Source organism: Chrysemys picta, chromosome 12 (genome assembly GCF_011386835.1).
Source record: "Chrysemys picta bellii isolate R12L10 chromosome 12, ASM1138683v2, whole genome shotgun sequence".
Taxonomy (NCBI): domain Eukaryota; kingdom Metazoa; phylum Chordata; order Testudines; family Emydidae; genus Chrysemys; species Chrysemys picta.
This window is the reverse complement of record NC_088802.1, coordinates 27,753,644-27,773,280: the sequence shown is the minus strand read 5'-3', so window position 1 is coordinate 27,773,280 and position 19,637 is coordinate 27,753,644. Positions and strand designations below refer to the sequence as shown.

Below are 19,637 nucleotides of genomic sequence, written 5' to 3'. Positions count from 1 at the left end.
GCCCCGGCCCCCAGCCAAGCACCCTCGGCCCCCAGCTGAGCACCCCCGGCCCTGGCCAAGCACCCCCGACCCCTGGCCCGCACTGCCAGCCCCTCCCTCCCTATTTTCCCAGACATGTCCACCTTTTGGGATCTCCTCCCAGATGGGGATTTGAGGGCCAAAAAGCCAGACATGTCCGGGAAAATCCGGATGTATGGTAACCCTACTTAAAATATGGTAACCCTAAGGCCCTCTGCACAGCTGTGTGACAGGAGTGCTCTTTACCTAAGAAGGAGAAACACCCTGAGGGTACAGATCCTATAGAAAACACCACCCTCCTGAGCACAGGGCCACTCACTTGCTCCCCCGTCCCAGGCAGTCCTTGGGGGTTCCTTCTCCGAATCTGGCTCCCTCAGCAGCTTCCCTTACCTTGAGCTGTTGAAAAAGGGCCAAAGACCTGCGGAGGCCGACCAGGGAGTTGCCTGGCAGGGGCTGGAAGCAGCTTTACTGGAACCTCCCTGGTCAGCCTCCGCAGGTGACCAGAATCCTCCCTCGTGGTGTTGCCAAGCAAACCATTTCCTGGGGCATAGGGGGTGGGGGAGCCAGTGTCTTGGCTGGGTGTTATCCATCCCAGTTAACGACCCTCTGTGGTCAGCCCTGCACCACTGCTCTGCTGGAATGTCAGCCCAACAGGCAGTGAAAAGCTCTGACTAAGGTGGAGGCTGCAGGCTGAGGCAAAGTCGTGCAAAGAGCTCCTGACAGCCAACTGAATTCATAGTCTGCACAGCCTCATTCCCTAGCTGGCCTGGCCCCAGGGGTCCAGCAGCCCCTTGAGTGCTGGTCACAACATGCCTGTGTGCCTGTTGCCGGGCAGCCTTCTGCCAGCAAGCACACAGCAGCGTCTTGTTGGGCCAGGGCCTGGCACTGCCCCATGGCAGGAAGAGCCAGCAGGGCGTTGGGGTAGGTAGAATAGCCCAGCCCAGTTGTCAATGTAGCCACCACTAGCTGGAGTGGGCTGAGGGGGATGGGTGTTCAGGGAATTGGTCCCTCCTTTGCTGGTGCAGGGGCGGATTTCTGGGTATGTCACAAGGACCTGTCCCTCTATTAGGCTGGGGGTGGCAAGGGACACCTGTTCCCACACCCAGCCTGACTCCTAGCACAGACCACCCCGTGTCTGAGCTGGTGTGCCCTCTCCCCGCAAGGCTGGGGAGACCTCCCAGTACCCCTGCTCCAAAGCGGGCATCTGGATTTCTGAAGCTTCTTTCATGTCGTTTCCTGTCTTCTCTCCGTCTGTGCTGTCCCCGTCCCCTGTGACTGTCTCCTCTCCCTCCAGCAGGCAGTGTGTGGCGCTACGTCAGAGCCAGTGCATCTTATCCCCCCTACCTGCCTCCTCTCTGCGACCCCAACAGCCACCTGCTTGTGGACGGCTGCTATGTTAACAATGTCCCAGGTCAGCATCATGCGCTCCTCGGGCCCTGGGCCACGGGGATGACCTGCGTGGCTTGGAAGGGAGGGCCAGGCTGGGCCGGGGTGGCAACTGGCTGCAACCCTGCCCTCCATACTCTGCCATGGCTGCCCCAAGTTGGGCTGCAGCCACTGCCTCCTTCAATGCTATAGCTCGTCCTTCCCTGGCGAGGGCTGGTTCTGACAGGCCTGAGGGCACAGCTGGATCCCAGCACCCTGTCCAGACATGTGCTGCTCGAGCTGAGAAATCTGCACCTCGTGGGGGCCGGTGCTGGGAGCCTCGGCCACCAGGCCAGGTGCTCGGTCTCTCCTGAGGCTTTTGGGAGTCAATCCAAGGCACCACCTGTTCCAGAGCAAGGGGCAGGGATGGGCCCCAACCCCCTGGCTGAGCTCTAGGCAGTTGGCTTGTCCCTTGCTGGCTCCAAGGGCCATGCCTATCGCCGCGCTGTGCAGATTCCCCAGCCTGGGTGCCAGGGGCGCCCTCCCTCCCCCGGGGCTCAGGGCCTGCAAGAGGCCGTCTCCTGACTGCGTCTGTTCCTGCTGGTTAGTCTCTCTGTGGCGGTATGTGCGAGCGAGCATGACCCTTTCCGGGTACCTGCCGCCACTCTGTGACCCCAAGGATGGCAACTTAGTGATGGACGGTGGCTACATCAACAACCTGCCAGGCAAGTACCTGCCGCCGATGGAGACGCTGCTCACAGACTGGGGGGAGGCACTGCTGCTGCCAGCGTTTTCTGCCCCCGTTGCCCGGCTCTGCCCTGGCACGCATCTCCATCGCCACCCCCACTGGTGTCTCCGCCTCTTCACAGCTGAGCTGGGGCCCGGGCCTCTTGCCCTTCTGTGGGTGTGGGGGAATGTTATTGTTAAAACCAGCAACTCACCCGAAGTGTGGATCCTGCTTAAGCAGGGGGGCTTCCCTCCCACCACCCTGCGGGGCTGGTGCAGCATCTGGGCCCATGGCCAGCTGGGCAGACTCATGTTATATGTGTGTATAGGGGAGCAGCTCTTCTCCAATGACTGCTTTGCATTCTTGCTGTCTGCTGTCCCTGGCATCCCAAGTGGGGAATGGGTTTGGGGGGTGTGGGGTCCCTGCTTTGCCTCCCCCTTGGAGGGCTGGACATTATGGAACTGCAGTGCTGGGCCCTGGCCTGGGTGAGGGCTTCTTAAACTGGAGCAAAGGCCGTGGAAGAACCCCAGGCTGCTCCTCAGCTGGAACCATGCCCAGCTCTTTACCCGTGGAGATAGTCAGCTTTTCCCTCAGCCCCGGCCCCACAAGCCCCCGAGCAGGGACGGGGGAGGCTTGTACCTGAGGCTCCAGAGCAAACAGCCTCAGGTCCCAAGGAACCGGGTTCCCTTTGCAGCTGCGTGGAGTCGCACTGAGCTCAGCCTCGTGCATCAGCACCTGCTGATCCATGCTGCAGCCAAATGGTGCCAGCACAGGCCGGCAGCCACAGGGAGGGGCAGGGTCTGGCTGCTTGGAACTTAGCACCAGTCTGGGCCGGGTGGGCTCCACGAGTGGCAGTTCCCATTGTTACATGCAGGAGCTGGGCTGAGCGTGGACCTGTCAGGCCCTGGAATGTACCTGTCCCCCTTCAGCCCCAGTGAAGTGAGACCTTGCCAGGGTCTCCTCCTCCAGGGAGAGCCAGGTGGTTCTGTTTGTGGGCTGAGAACGCCCCCAGCCTTCTTCCCATGGGAGCAGCAGGAGCAAACAGCAGTAGGCACATTCCTTGGTCCCGATTTCCAGCTGCCTGTCCTGTACCCCCAGAGCTCTGTCTCTGCTCCCCGTCATGACCACCACCCCCTCACTACTGCTGCCACCGGCTGCTCGTGTTCAGGTCCTCCCAGCTTGAACTAGTCCCCCCTCTATCCTGGTGTCCCAGGGTGCCCATCATGCTCGGGATGCCCCTAGGGTTGTGCTAGGCCCCAGGCCTCCTCTATTTGCAAGGGCGAGCCCCATGACTCTGAGACTTCAGACTCTAGCTCCCCCGCTTCTCACCGGGGCTCCCCAGTGAGTCCAGCTGAGTGTAGACCCCTGTGAGAGACTCGACCCCTTTGGCAGCGATGCAGCCAGCAGGGATTGGCAGTGACACCGCACAGCCTGTTCAGACCACGCCCTCATTAGTCACCTGGACTCCAGGACCGAGGAGGTCAAGTTTGTCTGAACTCAGAGCCTCTGCTCCAAACCACCTGCATTCTCAATCTTCCGGCTGGGCAGCAGCCAGGGCCAGCTCTAGGTTTTTTGCCACCCCGAGCAAAAACATTTTTGGCTGCCCCCCACCCAGCCCTGAGCTCCCCCCCCCCGCCCACCAGTGCCCCACCCACCCACACCCCCTGCCGCCCCAGCCCTGGGCTCCCCCCGAAACGTGGGATCTGCTACCAGCACACGGCGGCTGAGCCCTGGCCCAGCCGTGACTCTGTCCCCATGTGGGTGGAGCTGCTGGGCGGCGTAGAGCGGGAGTACTTCCAGGTGGCAGTGCGGCTGCGGGGCAGCACAGAGAACATGGCCCCCTCCTTGGGCTTCGCGGCGCTGCTGGTGGCCAAGGTGGATCAGTTCGTGCTCACTGCCCTCACCCCCAACATGCTGGCAGCTGAGGACCTGGAGAGCCCCCCGGACCTGCTGCTCTTCAGCCTCACCGCACCCTGGCCCAGCCCCGGTGGGCAGTAGGTGAGGATCTCTGGCTGTGGGGCTACCTGCTCAGCACCGATGAACCCAGCCGGCCACTCACCTCTTCACACACTCCAGAAGCCCCTCTTGCCACAGCCACAGCCCGGGCTTGGCTCCAGGGGACCCCACTTCCCTCCCTAACCGGCTCCTCACACACTCTGGGCAGGGCCGCCCAGAGGATTCAGGGGGCCTGGGGCAAAGCAATTTCGGGGGCCCCTTCCATAAAAAAAAGTTGCAATACTATAGTAACATGTATTTGGAAATGTAAAAAATAACTAGTGAAATACATTCTAAAATTAATTTGTAATAATTTTAAAATACACTAAATACATTATTTAAAAACATTAAATGCTTTAATGGTATGTCTACATTTGCAATTACATAATGGGCTGTTGCTGGGTGATGGTGATGGTTGGTGCCAATGGGCTGTCGCTGCCTGGGGGTGGTGCTGCTGTTGCCCAGGGCTGGGTGGGGAGCTGGGCTCTGGGTTGGGGGGTGCCCGGCTCACAGGGGCTGGGCTCAGGGCTGTGGGGAGATGGGGTCGGGGGTGTACCTAGCTCACAGGGGCTGGGCTCGGAGCTGGGGGTCAGGGCTGTGGGGGATGGGGTCGGGGGGTGTCCGTCCCCTTCCCCTTACCATGCCGCTTACCCCCTCTCCCGGACAGTGCAGCAGCCGCATGGTGTCTCCAGCAGGGCCTGAGTTCCTGCCACTCGGCCGCAGCTCGCAGCCCTGCCCCCTTACCGGCTGAGACGCCAAGGGATGGGGGAAGATGGAGGCGGGGGGAGCCTCGGACATACTCGTGGGGCCCCTGCGGGGTCCGGGTCAAATTGCCCCACTCTCCCTGCCCCCCGGGCAGCCCTGACTCTGAGTGCCCCTCTCGCCGCCACCGCAGCCCAGGCTTGGCTCCAGGGGACTCCGCTTCCCTCCCTCCCCACTCCTCACACACTCTGGGAGCCCTTCTTGCTGCTGCCGCAGCCCTGAGCCCGGACTGCAGTGGCGGCGAGAGAGACTCCCGGAGTGTGTGAGGAGCTGTGGGGGGTTGGGATGCAGGGTGGGAGATGGGGTCCTGCTGCTGCTGCCATGCCGAGTCTCCCCAGGGCGGCGTGGCGTTTCCCGAGTGGGCTATGCAGGGCGCCGCCGGGCTGGGCAGGGGGCGCAGATCCCGGCTTGCGCTGACAGGGCGAGTGGCTGGGCCAAGGCCAGCTTCCAGCAATGCCGCCCCAAGCAAAAAAATAAAAATAAAAAAAGGGGGGCTGGAGTGCTGCCCCTTAGAAAGTGCTGCCCCAAGCACATGCTTGGAGGGCTGGTGCCTAGAGCCGGCCCTGGCAGCAGCCATCTTAAAACCCTCCACTCACATACACCCGTTCTCTTTGTCTCAGCTGCTATCCTGCTGTGCGCCCCTCAGCTCCCAGTCTGTAACAGTCACTGTCCAGTCATTGTGTCTCCAAGGCAACTTTGTCCATGTGGGGACAGTTCTTGATAGTTCATTCAAACCACCCCAGACCTGCCTGCATAACACCCACACCCCATCTCTCATCTCCCCATCCCTGAGGAGTGATGAACCCCTTCATACCCAGGGGGTGGCATTACACAATAGGGTAACTGAGTCACACACTTTCCAAAAAATATTACAAAAACTTACAGGGAAGCCTTCAGCCCACACAGTTCAGCGTATGGTTGGCCTTGCCATGTGGCCCACCCAGGGCCTTGGGCAATGGCTTCTGTTTAGTTACCACACTACATAAAGGGGCTTCATTGCTCCTTCCATGCAGTCTAACAGAAGTGACTGCACCCATTGGCAGTCACAGACTTGGGTAAAGCTTTCGGCAGGTCTTTGACAGACAGCCATTTACACACTGCTCCAGCAGCTGTGCTCTGCCTCTGGAGCTGCACTGGGCCCTCCCCAGCACTGCGATGGGCTGTCGCTGTCGAAGCTCTGAGTCCTGCTGCAGCCTGTCTGGCCAGGGGTCCTTGCATGGGACGACTTGCTGGTTCCTACTGCCCTCTGAATGTGCCATGGAGGGGGAGCTCCCAGGCAGAACAGAGCCAGCAGGGGCAGGCTGGGTGAGCTGGACCTGCACTTCACACAGAGAAAGTCAGAGGGGGGATGGGGAAGATCTGGCCATGCTGGAGCCTGCACTGGGAAGCTCCCCACCTGGCCAGCTGGGCAGTGCTAGTGGGAAGGGGTCCCTGGACTTCCTGGTGCAGCGGAGCCACCCCCACCTACTCCACCCGCTCTCACGCTGCTCATGCCTCCCACGCAAATGGGGAGGAGGGGAGAAAAGTGGTTGCTGCAAACCTGGCTTTGCTCCCCACCTCCTACTGGGGTTCTGCCCTGCTTCCCAGCTGTGTTTGAGGGTTGGGGCCTGGGGTGGGGAGCTGCCCTAATGGCAGCAGGCAGGAGCATGGGGAGCCGGCAATGCCACTTTCTGCTGGGCCGCTGCCCCTGACGCGCTCACTCTGACACTAGTGGACATTGCCCAGAACCTGGGCCCCAAATCAGTGGTCGCCATCGACGTGGGCAGCCAGGACGAGACTGACCTCTGCGACTATGGGGACAGCCTCTCAGGCTGGTGGCTGCTGTGGAAACGCCTCAATCCCTGGGCCCAGAAGGTTAAGGTGAGCCCTGCCCTGCCCTGGGGGCTTCTGTGCCCGAGAGCCCCCTCCAAGGGGAACCTGCCCCATCTCTCCTGCTGCCTCCGGGCACGTCACCCCGGTCACCTGTGTAGAAGTGATCAATGAAATTGTTTTTAATTGTTCACTTTATCAATGTAACTTCATAAATAAAGTTTTATGAATGAAACCACATTCATTTTATATCAATGTAACTTCATAAGTAAAGTTTTATGAATGAAACCACATTCATTTTATGAATGAACCACATTCATTCATAAAACTGGTTACCCCAATAACTGGCTAATTGATTTTGAAGCCGCTTGGTGAGCTCCCGCGGTTAAGTCCGCTGCTGCTTAGCTCAATTAAGCTGCTTGTTAAGAGCTACAGTTGTTCAGCCATCTGCCTTTGTAAGTTTCAATATCAATCCGATTCCTGTTTTAGTCACTACGACTTGCACTCTTTCAGTATCTCAGTAGTGTAACTTCTGTTCACCATTCATTACACTTGCCTACATTGTAACTTCTGTTCACTGTTTGCCATATTGTCATTCAATTTAAAAGGCTTACTCCATTTTGTAAAAAGCTTGCTGCTGCACCTGTCCCATGCTGCAGGCCGGGGGGCATGTGAGGGGAGGCAGGCAGGCCCCACCCACCCAAGGCTGGGGCTCTTCACCATCCCTCTCCCCTGCCCTTCCTCTGCCCCCTACCCCAAGGGCAGCGACAGCCCTAGGTGCTGGCAGGGTCCCTTCCACCACAGCCCCTGCCTCCCAGGGCTGCTCCTGCCTGAGCATGCGGGCCTGCCTTGGCAGCCAGTGGCTTCCCTCAGGCTGGCTGGGCACAGTCACTCCTGATGCCCCACTGGCAGTTGCTGGGATCCGGCTCCAGCCACTCAGCTGGACTGAGCCAGCTGGGGTGGGGAGTCAGACCTGCAGAATGTAGGAGAGACTGTCCCTTGCAGCCCCCTGCCCCAGGATGCTGTCCCAGGTGGGGCTGATCCACCCCCTTGCAGGACACTCCTGTTTTTCCCCACACACATACAGGTGCCCAACATGGCGGAGATCCAGTTGTGTCTGGCCTATGTGTCGTGTGTGCGCCAGCTGGAGGTGGTAAAGTTGAGCTCCTACTGCGAATACATTTGCCTGCCCATCGACCGCTTCAAAACCATGGACTTTAGCAAGTTCGACGAGATCTACGTGAGTCCAGATGGCCTGGGCCACGGGGGTGGGGAATGTGAGAGGCCCTGATTAGGGGGTTGGGGGAGTGTCTGTGCTCGGCTGGGGATGGGGAGGTGGGAGGCCCTGATCTGGGCCCTGGGCTGCACTGGGCTGCGGGTAAGAGGCCGTGATCTGGAGGGGGAGAGGAGTCTGTGCTCGGGCAGCGGTGGGGAGGGTGGGAGGCCCCAATCTGGGGAGGCCGAGGGAGGGTCTGTGCTCAGACGGGGGTGGCCCTGATCTTGGGAGAGGGGGGTCAGTGCTCAGCAGGGTGTGGGAGACTGGGGGCTGCGCTTGGCCGGGGATGGGGAGGGTGGGAGGCCCCAATCTTGGCCACTGGCTGTGCCCAGGTTGGGGAGGGAGAGGCCCTGCTTGAGGGGATGGGTTGGAAATCTGATGGCCACCCTTGAGGGGAGCAGCCCTGCAGCTGCGTTGAAGCACCCAGGGCAAATCCATGTCTTGCTCTGCAGCGGGAGCCGCCTGGCCTAGCCAGTCCCCCCGCAGCTGGCTGGAAGGAGTGGGCCCCTCATCCTGCCCATCCATCTCATGCAGGACGTGGGCTACCAGCATGGCAAGGTGATGTCCAGCGGCTGGAGCCGCGGTGACATCATTGAGAAGATGGTGAAGGACCAGCGCTCGGCCGACTTCTACGAGAGCAAGCGCATGGATGTGAGTGAGGGGGCAACAGTGGGGCATGTGCCAGCAGGGGATGCGTAGCTACAGTTTGTGCCTCGTAACACTCCAGCCACTTAGCTCCCTTTTGTGCCAAGCTGACGTTCCTACAGGGTCCTGGCTGTGGCAGCCCCGTGACACAGGACCAGTGCCTGGTACAGGGGAACAACCAGCTCAGCCCTGGTGCCCCAAGTAGTAGGGCTGGGGGCTCCAAGGGGAGTGGGGGGCTTGGCAAGGAAGTGCCCTCCCTCATCAGTGCAGACTCCAGTTCCAGCAGGAGCTGCCGTGTGGCTCTGGTCCCTTTGTCCTTAGGCCGAGCCCCTTGGCGAAGTGGGGGACCCCCTCGGGGCTGGACTCAGAGCCACCTGCATGGGGTGAGAGCCTGACCCACACCCTTTGCCACAATGCCCCCCACTCCTTGTCCTCACGCACTGGAGCCCTCCTGAACCACCCGCTCTCTAGCTCAGCCCACATAGCACTTCCTCCCTGTGTCCCAGCCCCCCCAGGCTAACTGACGGGGGCATCTCTAGCCTGGCTCTCACCCCCCAGGTGCTGACTTGCCCCAGCGTGGGGTTCACTGATCTGGCTGAGATCGTGTCTTGCATCGAGCCGGCCAAGAGCTACCTGTCCGATGGCTATGCTGATGGTGAGTGGGGGCAGGGGGCGCGACGCAGGGCTCTCTGCCCATGTCACTCCAATAGGATTCTGGGGCCCCAGCAAGGCTGGGGGAGGGGGGCTAGAGCTGGGATAGAAGTGGGGACTGTGGGTCGGGATTGAGGGGCACCAGGGCCAGGCCAGGAGCAACTGCTAGCCCCATGTGTGCTCCCATCCCAGGTGAGGAATCTGACTACCTGACGGAGTACGAGGAGGAAGGGCTGGACCCTGAGGGGGGAGAGGAGGAGCTGTTAGCACCGGCTGAGTGGACCCACACTGAGGTATTTGAGACTGTAAGCTCTGGTCTCTGCTCCCTGGGGATGGCGTGTGCTGGGCCCAGCTGCTTCTCCTGGGGCCCTCTCCAGATGGGGGAGCTGGCTGAGGTGGGGCTCCGTCTGTGTCTCTGTTCTGGCAGCTGTAGGGAGCGCTGGTCCCGATGCTGCTGCCCATGCTCCAGGGAGCAAGGGTGGGCCTGGATTCCCCAGCCCCTGGGACCATGCCCCCCTTCCCTGCACAAATATTGCAGGCTCCCCACGGGGTGCTCTCCACACTCCCCCACTCCTCGGGGGGGGGGTCCCGTTCACACTCTCCATGCCAGCTCCTGGGCTCCTTGCTCTCAGGCTGTGTCACGGAGTGTGGGGGGACACAGGGCCCGGCGCCCCCGGCTTCCTGCGATTCACCATGACTCTCAGCCAGCCAGTAAAGCAGGTTTATTTAGACAACAGGGACACAGTCCAAGACAGTTCTTGCAGGCGCAGACAACAGGACCCCCTCAGTTAGGTCCATCTTGGGGTCCCAGGGCACCCCAGCCCCCTTGGGAGGTCAGAGCCCTGTCTGCCTCCCAGCCATTCCACCAGCTAGCTCTGAAACTCTCCCCCCACCCTTTGTTCAGTTTCCCGGGCAAAGGTGTCACCTGGCCTCTAACCCCTTCCTGGGTTCTCATGTTACATGCTCAGGTATCTTCCCTCGGCCAGTCTCCCATCCCCCCATGCAGACCATCCTAGTCACACTCCCCTGCCTTCTCAGCCAACACTCCCCACTTAGCATTCAAAGACCACATTAAGAACAGTCCCAGTTCGTCACCGGCTGGCATTGCCCAGCTCCAGAGCCCAGAGAGGCCAGATCCTGGGGGTGGGGCTAAGAGTCGTGTGGGAGAGGGTGGGAAATGGACCTTCCCCTCTTGAGTATGGGGACCAGCACCACCCACCGCAACATGGGGCTTGTCTGGACCCAGATGTTCCCCTAGATCAGTTGTTCTCAAACTTTTTGTATTGGTGACCCCTTTCGAACACCAAGCCTCTTGAGTGCGACCTCCCCTTAGAAATTAAAAGCACATTTTTGATATTTAACACTATGTTAAATACTAAATTTAAACCCTATTGCTTAAAATGAATTGACGTTTGTTGCTTCTTCTCTGTGTTTGAAAAAATCCACGTTTCAATTTTTATGCTCAGGATGTTTAGTTTCAAGATGTCACTGCAGTTTGCATGGTTGCATTGATTCAGCAGACAAAACTTAACAGCAAATGACATATTGCGGTTTTTCAATACCAGAGGTGATGATTCTGGTAAAGCCAAGTTTAATGTAAGACTCGAAATCCTTTCGTTTTTTAGCGGTTTTAGCAGTACAAGTGGCCATTATTTTCAGGAAAAAGTTTGCACTTGTGTCTCTGACTGTTAATTAATACAGTACTTGTTCAGCTGCGAATCAAGCCCTCTAATGTTGTCTCAGTACCAGGGCCAGCCATAGGAAAAAGGGCGCCCTGGGCAAACTTCTATTTGGCACCCTTTCTTTGGAGGTGGAGCAGCGCTGGAGGTGGAGTGGAGTGGAGTTGGGGGTGGAGCTGGGCTGGAGGAGCTTGGGGCTGGCAGCCCAGCGCAGGGCTCGGGGTTGGAGCTTGCAACCCCCCACATAACCGGGTTGTGACCCCCTGAGGGGTTGCAACCACCAGTTTGAGAACCAATGCCCTAGATGACCCTGGTGTGCTTGGGAGGAGGGGGGCTCCTGGCCACATGGCTTGTCCTTACCCAGCTCTCACTAACAGGCCTGAATTGTCCCTGCCTTGGCCTGGGAAGAGGCAGGGCGATTGCCCTGGGGGCAGCTCTCCTGGGGCGCGGGGGTCTCACTCTGGACTGGATGGAGGGACGGGGGGGGTGTTCTCCACTCAGCCACTGACTGGACTCTAGTCTGAGTTCACACTCATCCTGCTGGTCCTTCCTGGCCCTGAGCTCTCTGGCCTGGGGGCAAGGGCCCATCATGACAGCAGCACTGCTGACCCCTCCTGCCGCTTGGTGGCTGGCCGGGCCCTATTCTCCCCGAGGGCTGGGTCTGTGCCATCACATGGTGTCTTCTCCTTCCCAGATGAGGAGAAGAGTCTGCGGCACCGCAACTCCCCGCCCCCGGAGTGAGCCCAGCCACCTGCTCCTGGACTGGGACAGATGGAGCCTGCAGGCCCAGGGCTGGCACTAGGAGACTGCAGCCTGCATGTTGCTGGGGCACTGGAGCCCATCCTGCGCTGGAGCCTCCGGCCTGCATCTGCTGCTGGAGTCCTGAGGCCGGCCTGGTTCCACTCGGTTAATGGCCAAGGTTCTGCTGGGGTCAGCAGCCATTCTACATCTCCCAGTGTGCAGTGGGACCTGGCCTGGGCTCATCTCAGGGTGGAGTGGCGGCCACTGGGCCCAGCACCCTCCACCAGCGAGTACTTGACCCAGGTCAGTGCTGCTGCAGTCCCGGGGCACCCACAGCTACCCGCTGTATCAGCTACAGGCCACTGCTGCTCACTCCGAGGCCCTGCATTGCTCCAGGGACAGCAGGGCCCAGTCCAGCAGCCTCTGCTGGTAGGGGGTGGGGATGAGGGCAGGATACTGGGGCAGGACTACCCCAGCCCCCTCCCCGCCACACACACGAGGGCCCATGGCCCTTCCTTGCTGCTCCCTTCGCTTGCCCTCTGCCTGCCTCATGGAGGGCCACGGGGCGCAGCTGGCAGGCAGGGCCCTGCTCCCTTCCCCCATGGCCCTGTGCCTGCATGCTCCTTGCTGGGTGCCAGGGCTCACCTCTTGGCCAGGTGCTGCTGCATGACCCTCTCAGGTGAGGTGGGGGTTCCCAAGAGGAGGTGCCTGAGGGGTGAGGTAAATGCCCCCAAGCCCTTCTAGGTCCATCCCCAGCTTCTGCCAGCTTCTCTTCCCCTGGATCGCCACCTGGGGTCCTGAACACTGCACTGAGCCCAGAACCTGGGAGTCCTGTATCCCCCCACCCAGGCTGAGTGCTTTGGTGAAAACACTGCCTCTCCCTCCTCCCCTACATGCACTGTGTATAGGGGCAGTGTCATTTCCCTCTTGCCCTCCTCCGCATTGCTGCTGTGGGACATGCCCCTCAGCGTCTCTCCTGCAGCTGCTTCTCCTTCCCAGACCCACCTGCCACCCCTAGAGAGGGCCTGGGCTTCCTGGAGCCACGGGGAGCAGGGCTGGGCCCCGCACTCAGGATCAGGGATCAGCAGGGCCTGCTATAGCCCCAGCTTGCCTGGCCTGTAGGGGAAGCCAGGGGACCCACAGCCAGGGGGTGGTGGGTGATTTAGGCCAGAGCCTCGCTCCCTGGCTGCGTGTACCTCTGCCAGCTCAGGCTGCTATTCCTGGGGCAGCCCCTTTCCCCAGGGAAGCAAATCCTGGGCTCAGCAGGCCTGGACCCTCCCCCCCCACTTCCCAGCTCCTGGGCATCCCACATTCCTGGCTGAGCTGCTGTTTGCACCTCCCTCCAGGCACCCCATCACTGTCATAGAGCGCCCACATCCCAGCTGCGGCCAGAGTGGGAGCCATATAACCCTAGATGCTACTTATTTTTAAGTTATTGCTGAGGGTGGGAGCTGCAGGGGGGTGAGGGGCTGGCACGGAGAGACCTGGGCACTGGAATTTTGTTATTTATTTTTTATTTAAAAACCTGCTTGTGGCTGCCTGGCTGGGGCAGGGTCTGCCCATCCTGCCAGAATAAAAGCTTCCACTGGCCGGGCTGACGGTCACTCTCGGCCAACTCTCTGATCAGCCTCCGGGGCCCCTGGGGCAGCCCCCGGCTCAGCCTCCTCCCAGGGAGGTGTTTGGGAATAACAAGAGTGGGCCTGTGGCTCCACTGGCCCCAACTCAGCCCAGGCTGGCTCCTGCAGGAGAAAGCAAGGTGCTCAGGAGCTGCTGTCCCTGCTCTGGGCAGCCTGTGGAGCCGCTGCTGCTGGGGCAGGGGTTGGCTTGTTTTCCCTCAGACCATGAGTCCTGTCCCACCAAAGGTGGGTGCAGCTCTGCCAAGCTGTGTGCCCACTGAGCCCTGCACGGTTCCCTTCCCCTCGTGGGCCTCATGTAGGAAACTGGGGTTGGGCCTGGCCCCCCAACTCACTGCAGGGGGAGGTGCCTGGTAGGTCAGAGGAGGCTCCAACTCCATCCTCTGTGCTGCACTGGGGCCTAGCTCCTGTGCTTGGCAGGCTCTGTGCCTGCTCATGCCCTTCTCCCTCCCCCGCCATGTGGTGCAGGATCAGCTCCCAGCAGATCCATGGTGTGTGAGACTCTTTCCCTTCCTCTGTGCCCACTTGGCTGCAGCTCCCATGGGCCCTGCTGCCTGCATCCAGCAGCTGGGAAGGTGAATCTACCCCCCTCCCAGCACTGCAACTGCTCCCAGCTGGGGAGCCCCAGCCCCCAGGCCTGAATTCCCAGCAAAGCCCTGGGGGCTGCTCCTGTAGGTGGCTTTGGCCCTGGTGCCAGCTCTAGCTGCAGGATGCCCTGGCCTGGGACCGGCTGCAGCTCAGGGGGTGCACATCGGCCCAGGCTCTTCGATGAGATCTGCTGGCCAAGCGGTCACTGTCACTTCCCAACCCAAGGACCAGGACCCATGTGGCCCCAGCTTCTGTAATTAACCTTGGTCTAGTAGCAGCAAGGAGTTAGCCATGGCTGCTGCTTGGCCTGGCTCTCCTGTCAGCTACTCCCCAGTTACTACCCTTGGATCACTGCACTGGTGGCCGCCCGCCTTTGCAGCAGCACCTCCCACCTGCTCTAAGGGCTTCCCTCGGGCCCGGACCACTGCACCAGTGACTCCAGCCACCCAGGAAATGCAGCCCAGTCTGACCGCCGGCTTTGCTCTAGGAAGCCTCCACTATATGGCAAAGCTCAGGCCTGCCCAGAGACCCAAACTGCAGGGCCCCCCCCTTACTGCAACCCCCAAGAGCCCCCTCCCCCAGGCACCAGCCCCCTAGCAGAGAGACACCCCTCAGCTGGGCACCTGTGATGCTTACACTAAATCCAGGGCCAAGGCACCCATGCAGCATGCAGGCCCCACAACCGGGAATCAATGTTCCAGGGGTTAACGGCCAGGGTGCCAGCTGCCAGTGACCAGGCCCACAGTAGCATGCAGCAGAGCTGGTGCCCCTCAGCCTGCTGCCTAGCAGGGAGTGTTCAGGTCTAGGGAACTGGAACTATGAGGAGCTGGGGCTCCTAGGAAAGCCAAGACCTAGTCGCTGCCCCTCTCCACCAGACCTGGGCACAGACCCCCTAGCCTGAAGCCATCTCCCCTCTGCTCATTGTCAGCCCGCATTGCTGACACCAGGCAGTATCTGCCACTCAGCACTGGCTGCCTGGCCATGCTGCTGCAGCCATGTCCCACCCCACAGGTGGCAGATGAGGCGTAAAGCTTGTTGACGTCACTAGGCATCACCCTAGGTAACTCGGGAGGGTGGAAGGCCACTAAGTGTCAATGAAGCCTTCCTGCACTAGGCCTAAGTGAACCAAACTCTATCCTTCCATGTTTAAACTCTAATCAACCTCAAAAGCCAGGTGCAATTGGAATATGTAAGCAACCAGTTATCTCTGTGCAACCCCCTGCTCAAGCAGTAATAATGAGGCCTGCATGTTTCTGGCTGAAGGGAAAAAGGACAAGATAACGGTTTAAAGAAGTTACTAACAAGCTAGGCTTATAGCTGCCAAGAATGACTTAACTATTACCAGGGACGGGAGGGGTAGAGGGAGGAATGGGGGGGGGAGAAAGGGAAGGCTAGAGGGGAAAGGGGGGGGTGAGGCTTAACTGCAAAATGTATAAAAGAAGAAAAACTGTTCCTGTTAGTGTGCTTGATCTGAGACGTGTCTGTCTCCTTGCACCGCTTTGGGATCCCAAATAAACTTTGTTTGCTTCTCCCCCTGGTGTGTTTATTGGCGCGAAGCACACCGGGCAACGAACCCCTCTGTTGCTTTGCCTCGGGCACTCTGTGCTGGCAACAGTTTTGGCGCCCAACGTGGGGCTCGAGGCTGAAATTTAACCTTGCCCGGACCCCTGTCGGAGGTCGACAGATTGCGGCGATGACCGACGCCCAGCGCGCACCGGTGACTTTACCGGGGGCTTCGGCGAAGACGTGGTTTGGTCAACCCCAGAGGGCACAACGGTGCAATGCGTTCGAGTAGTGGAGAAGCAGCTGCAGGCGACGGTGGGGAACCGGTCCCATGGATAGGGCGACGGTGCAGAACAGGACCCTTGGATAAGGTAGGAACAGTCCAGTGGGGACTTTATCTGTCTTGACCTGGGGACGCCCAGTGTCTACCTGTTATGACCTGGGGACGCCCAGTGTCTCCCTACGGGGCAGGGACAGAGTACTGCAGGCAGGGCAAGGTGTACACCCTTGGAATGCATTCTGGTGAATTGGAAAGTGTTTGGCACAAATCCAATAACTAAAAGTAGATTAAAAAGGTTCTGTACAGTAGACTGGCCTCAATATCAGCTATAGGACCAGGAAAGGTGGCCACCGGAAGGATCACTTAATTATAACACGATCCTTCAATTACTTCTGTTTTGTCAGCAAATGGGTAAATGGAATGAACATATGTATGTACAGTTGTTTATGTTGCTAAGAGATAGGTTAGAGATTTTGCAAAAGTGTAATTTGACTCCGACAGGTTCGGTAGTAGCTACTGTTAGTCCCCAGAACCCCCCTACAGCTGTAATGGCAGGTCCGGTGTCCCCTTCGGCTATCACACCCCCACCATATAAAGACAAGGTATCTCAGGTCCCAGAGATTGCCCCCTCGGTGGAATTTTATCTGTTGATCAGTGAGACCGTGGTGTCCAGACATGGCTCAGATAGGAATCAGGCCACTACTATGCATGTTTACACCCATGTGTCTTTTAACCCGGTGGACCTAGCCAGCCTTTAAGGCACAGGCAGGGGAATTCTCTACGAACCGGTCTTTGAAGGGTGCCTGGCTAGCTGTAAGCCTGACTGTGATGATTGTAATGTCCTTATGCGGATCCTGCTGTCTGAGGTGGAGCATAATCAGGTTGTGTCTAAACAAAAGGAAAAGAGGCAAGCAAAAATGATGGTCGCAGCAGTACAGGCCGGTGGCAGGGGAAAATTCCAGGAAGGTGGAAGGGGCCGGGGAATAAGAGGACATGGGCGCCCTGGCTCACAGGAAAGGCATCTGGGTTGTAACCAGTGTGCCAGATGCCGAAAGGAGGGACATTGAAAAAATGAGTGCCCCGAAAGGGAAGGTACCCCTATGATGGCAGCGGAGGATCAAGAATAGGGGTGTCAGGGGAGACGGACTATCCTCCCCTGGAACCCCGAGTAAACATGAGGGTGGGAGACTTGGACATAAACTTTTTAATAGACTCTGGAGCTGCACGACCCGCTGTAAACCAACCCCTGAAGCTGCCTGTGTCAGAGTCCTTCACTGTGGTGGGTGCCACAGGGAAAGGAACCAAGTGCCCAGTATATGCCCCAGCGGAATGTGCTTTGGGAAACAGAACTCTATCTCACAAACTGGTTTACCTCCCCGATTGTCCAACACTTCTACTAGGACGGGACCTGCTTTGTCGCTTAGGAGCCACCCTGCATTTCACCCAAGATGAAATTTGCGAACAGGGGCTGCTAACAGGGAGTTTCGCAAGGGAGTTTGGAAGGGGAGCAGGAAGGGGGCGAGGGTCCCTTACCGGTTCCATCTGTTTTCTCTTTATTCCCCTATAAACCTATAAACCAACTACATTAAAAACTTCTTGCTTAAACAACCCTTTCAGCTGACAGGGGGCTGCAGACAGGAGTTTGACAGAGGGAGGCTTACGATGGTTAGGAAGACCCGCAACACCTGTGCCAGCACTGCTTCTGTCTCCTCCACCTGTGCCTGTAGCCAGACAGAGTGCCGGAGCATGGATGCTTCTACCCAGATCCTGGTGTGGTTTTGCAGAGACTGTAACTTGCAATTTCCACTTACTGATATCCAGGCTGGGGGGACCATCCAATGTGAGAGGTGCCTGCTGGTGGAATCTCTCAGGCAGCAGGTGGGGAGAGCTACAGGAGGAGGTGGCTAGGTTGAGGAGCATCCGAATTCACGAGCAATTCCTTGACAGTGTCAATGTGGAGACAGCTGAGGTAGCTGTCCCAGTACGCAGGACTGCTGATACACCACTGGTGGAGGAGGAGATGGCTCAGGGTGGACACTGGCAGCTGGTTACTTCTGGCAGCAGGCAGTGCTCCACCCCTGCTCCGAACCCTCCTGCCGTGGTAATAGGTAACCGTTATGCCCTTCTTGATACAGGAAAGAAGGAATCACTCCCTACAGTGAAGGAGGAGAAGCCTCGTACCCCTAAGGCTGGGAGGTCTGCTGCCACCACTGCGAATAGGAAACGCAGGGTAGTGGTGGTCGGAGACTCTTTGCTGAGGGGGACGGAGGCGCCCATCTGTCACCCTGACATTTCATCTCAGGAGGTATGCTGCCTGCCGGGAGCCCGTATCCGAGACGTTACGGAGGCATTGTCGAGGATTATCCAGCCCTCTGACTACTACCCCATGCTACTCATCCATGTGGGCACAAATGATACTGCACGGTGTGACACTGAGCGGATCAAGAGTGACTACAGGGCTCTGGGAGTACGGGTGAAGGAGTTTGGAGCGCAGGTGGTATTCTCTTCAATTCTTCCTGTCAAAGGTAGGGGCCCGGGCAGAGACAGATGCATCATGGAGGTGAATGCCTGGCTGCGAAGATGGTGTCGCCAGGAGGGCTTTGGCTTCCTAGACCACGGGATGCTATTCGAGGAATTACTGCTAGGCAGAGATGGCGTTCACCTTTCGAGGAGAGGAAAGACCCTATTCGGACACAGACTGGCTAACCTAGTGAGGAGGGCTTTAAACTAGGTTCGACGGGGACAGGTGAGCAAAGCCCACAGGTAAGTGGGGAACATGGAGACCGGGGAGATGGGTCGGAAACGAGAGGGAGTGTGGGCTATATTGGCAGAGAGAAAGGAGGGTCAGGACAAAACTGGGAGGAAAGATCAAACCAGTATCTTAGATGCCTATATACAAATGCGAGAAGTATGGGGAATAAGCAGGAAGAACTGGAAGTGCTAATAAATAAATACAACTATGACATTGTTGGCATCACTGAAACTTGGTGGGATAATACACATGATTGGAATGTTGGTGTGGATGGGTACAGCTTGCTCAGGAAGGATAGACAGGGGAAAAAGGGAGGAGGTGTTGCCTTATATATTAAAAATGTACACACTTGGACTGAGGTAGAGATGGACAGAGGAGATGGAAGTGTTGAGAGTCTCTGGGTTAGGCTAAAAGGGGTAAAAAACAAGGGAGATGTCATGCTAGGAGTCTACTACAGGCCACCTAACCAGATGGAAGAGGTGGATGAGGCTTTTTTCAAGCAACTAACAAAATCATCCAAAGCCCAAGATTTGGTGGTGATGGGGGACTTCAACTATCCGGATATATGTTGGGAAAATAACACAGCGGGGCACAGACTATCCAACAAATTCTTGGACTGCATTGGAGACAACTTTTTATTTCAGAAGGTTGAAAAAGCTACCAGGGGGGAAGCTGTTCTAGACTTGATTTTAACAAATAGGGAGGAACTCGTTGAGAATTTGAAAGTAGAAGGCAGCCTGGGTGAAAGTGATCATGAAATCATAGAGTTTGCAATTCTAAGGAAGGGTAGAAGGGAGAACAGCAAAATAGAGACAATGGATTTCAGGAAGGCAGATTTTGGTAAGCTCAGAGAGCTGATAGGTAAGGTCCCATAGGAATCAAGACTGAGGGGAAAAACAACTGAGGAGAGTTGGCAGTTTTTCAAAGGGACACTATTAAGGGCCCAAAAGCAAGCTATTCCGCTGGTTAGGAAAGATAGAAAATGTGGCAAAAGACCACCTTGGCTTAACCACAAGATCTTGCACGATCTAAAAAATAAAAAGGAGTCATATAAAAAATGGAAACTAGGACAGATTACAAAGGATGAATATAGGCAAACAACACAGGAATGCAGGGGCAAGATTAGAAAGGCAAAAGGCACAAAATGAGCTCAAACTAGCTACGGGAATAAAAGGAAACAAGAAGACTTTTTATCAATACATTAGAAGCAAG

The 19,637-nt window shown here is 58.0% G+C and overlaps 1 protein-coding gene across 1 annotated transcript; it reads left to right on the top strand.

The window, feature by feature from the left end:
- The first annotated feature begins 578 nt into the window (after nt 1-578).
- LOC101951769 (patatin-like phospholipase domain-containing protein 6) lies at nt 579-11,668 on the top strand. Its single transcript, XM_065562976.1, has 7 exons — nt 579-2,108; nt 6,579-6,727; nt 7,764-7,916; nt 8,487-8,603; nt 9,156-9,252; nt 9,441-9,782; nt 11,622-11,668. Exons 1-7 carry the CDS (start codon nt 1,874-1,876, stop codon nt 11,666-11,668), a joined length of 1,140 nt encoding a protein of 379 aa, XP_065419048.1. The 5' UTR covers nt 579-1,873.
- The last annotated feature ends 7,969 nt before the right edge of the window (nt 11,669-19,637 follow it).

Bases quoted from the DNA above. Each gene is read 5' to 3' on its own strand.
- LOC101951769 (XM_065562976.1), top strand. From the start codon at position 1,874: ATGCCTATCGCCGCGCTGTGCAGATTCCCCAGCCTGGGTGCCAGGGGC. The intron at 2,109-6,578 runs GCAAGTACCTGC...CTCTGACACTAG, and splicing joins CTACATCAACAACCTGCCAG to TGGACATTGCCCAGAACCTG. The intron at 8,604-9,155 runs GTGAGTGAGGGG...CTCACCCCCCAG, and splicing joins ACGAGAGCAAGCGCATGGAT to GTGCTGACTTGCCCCAGCGT.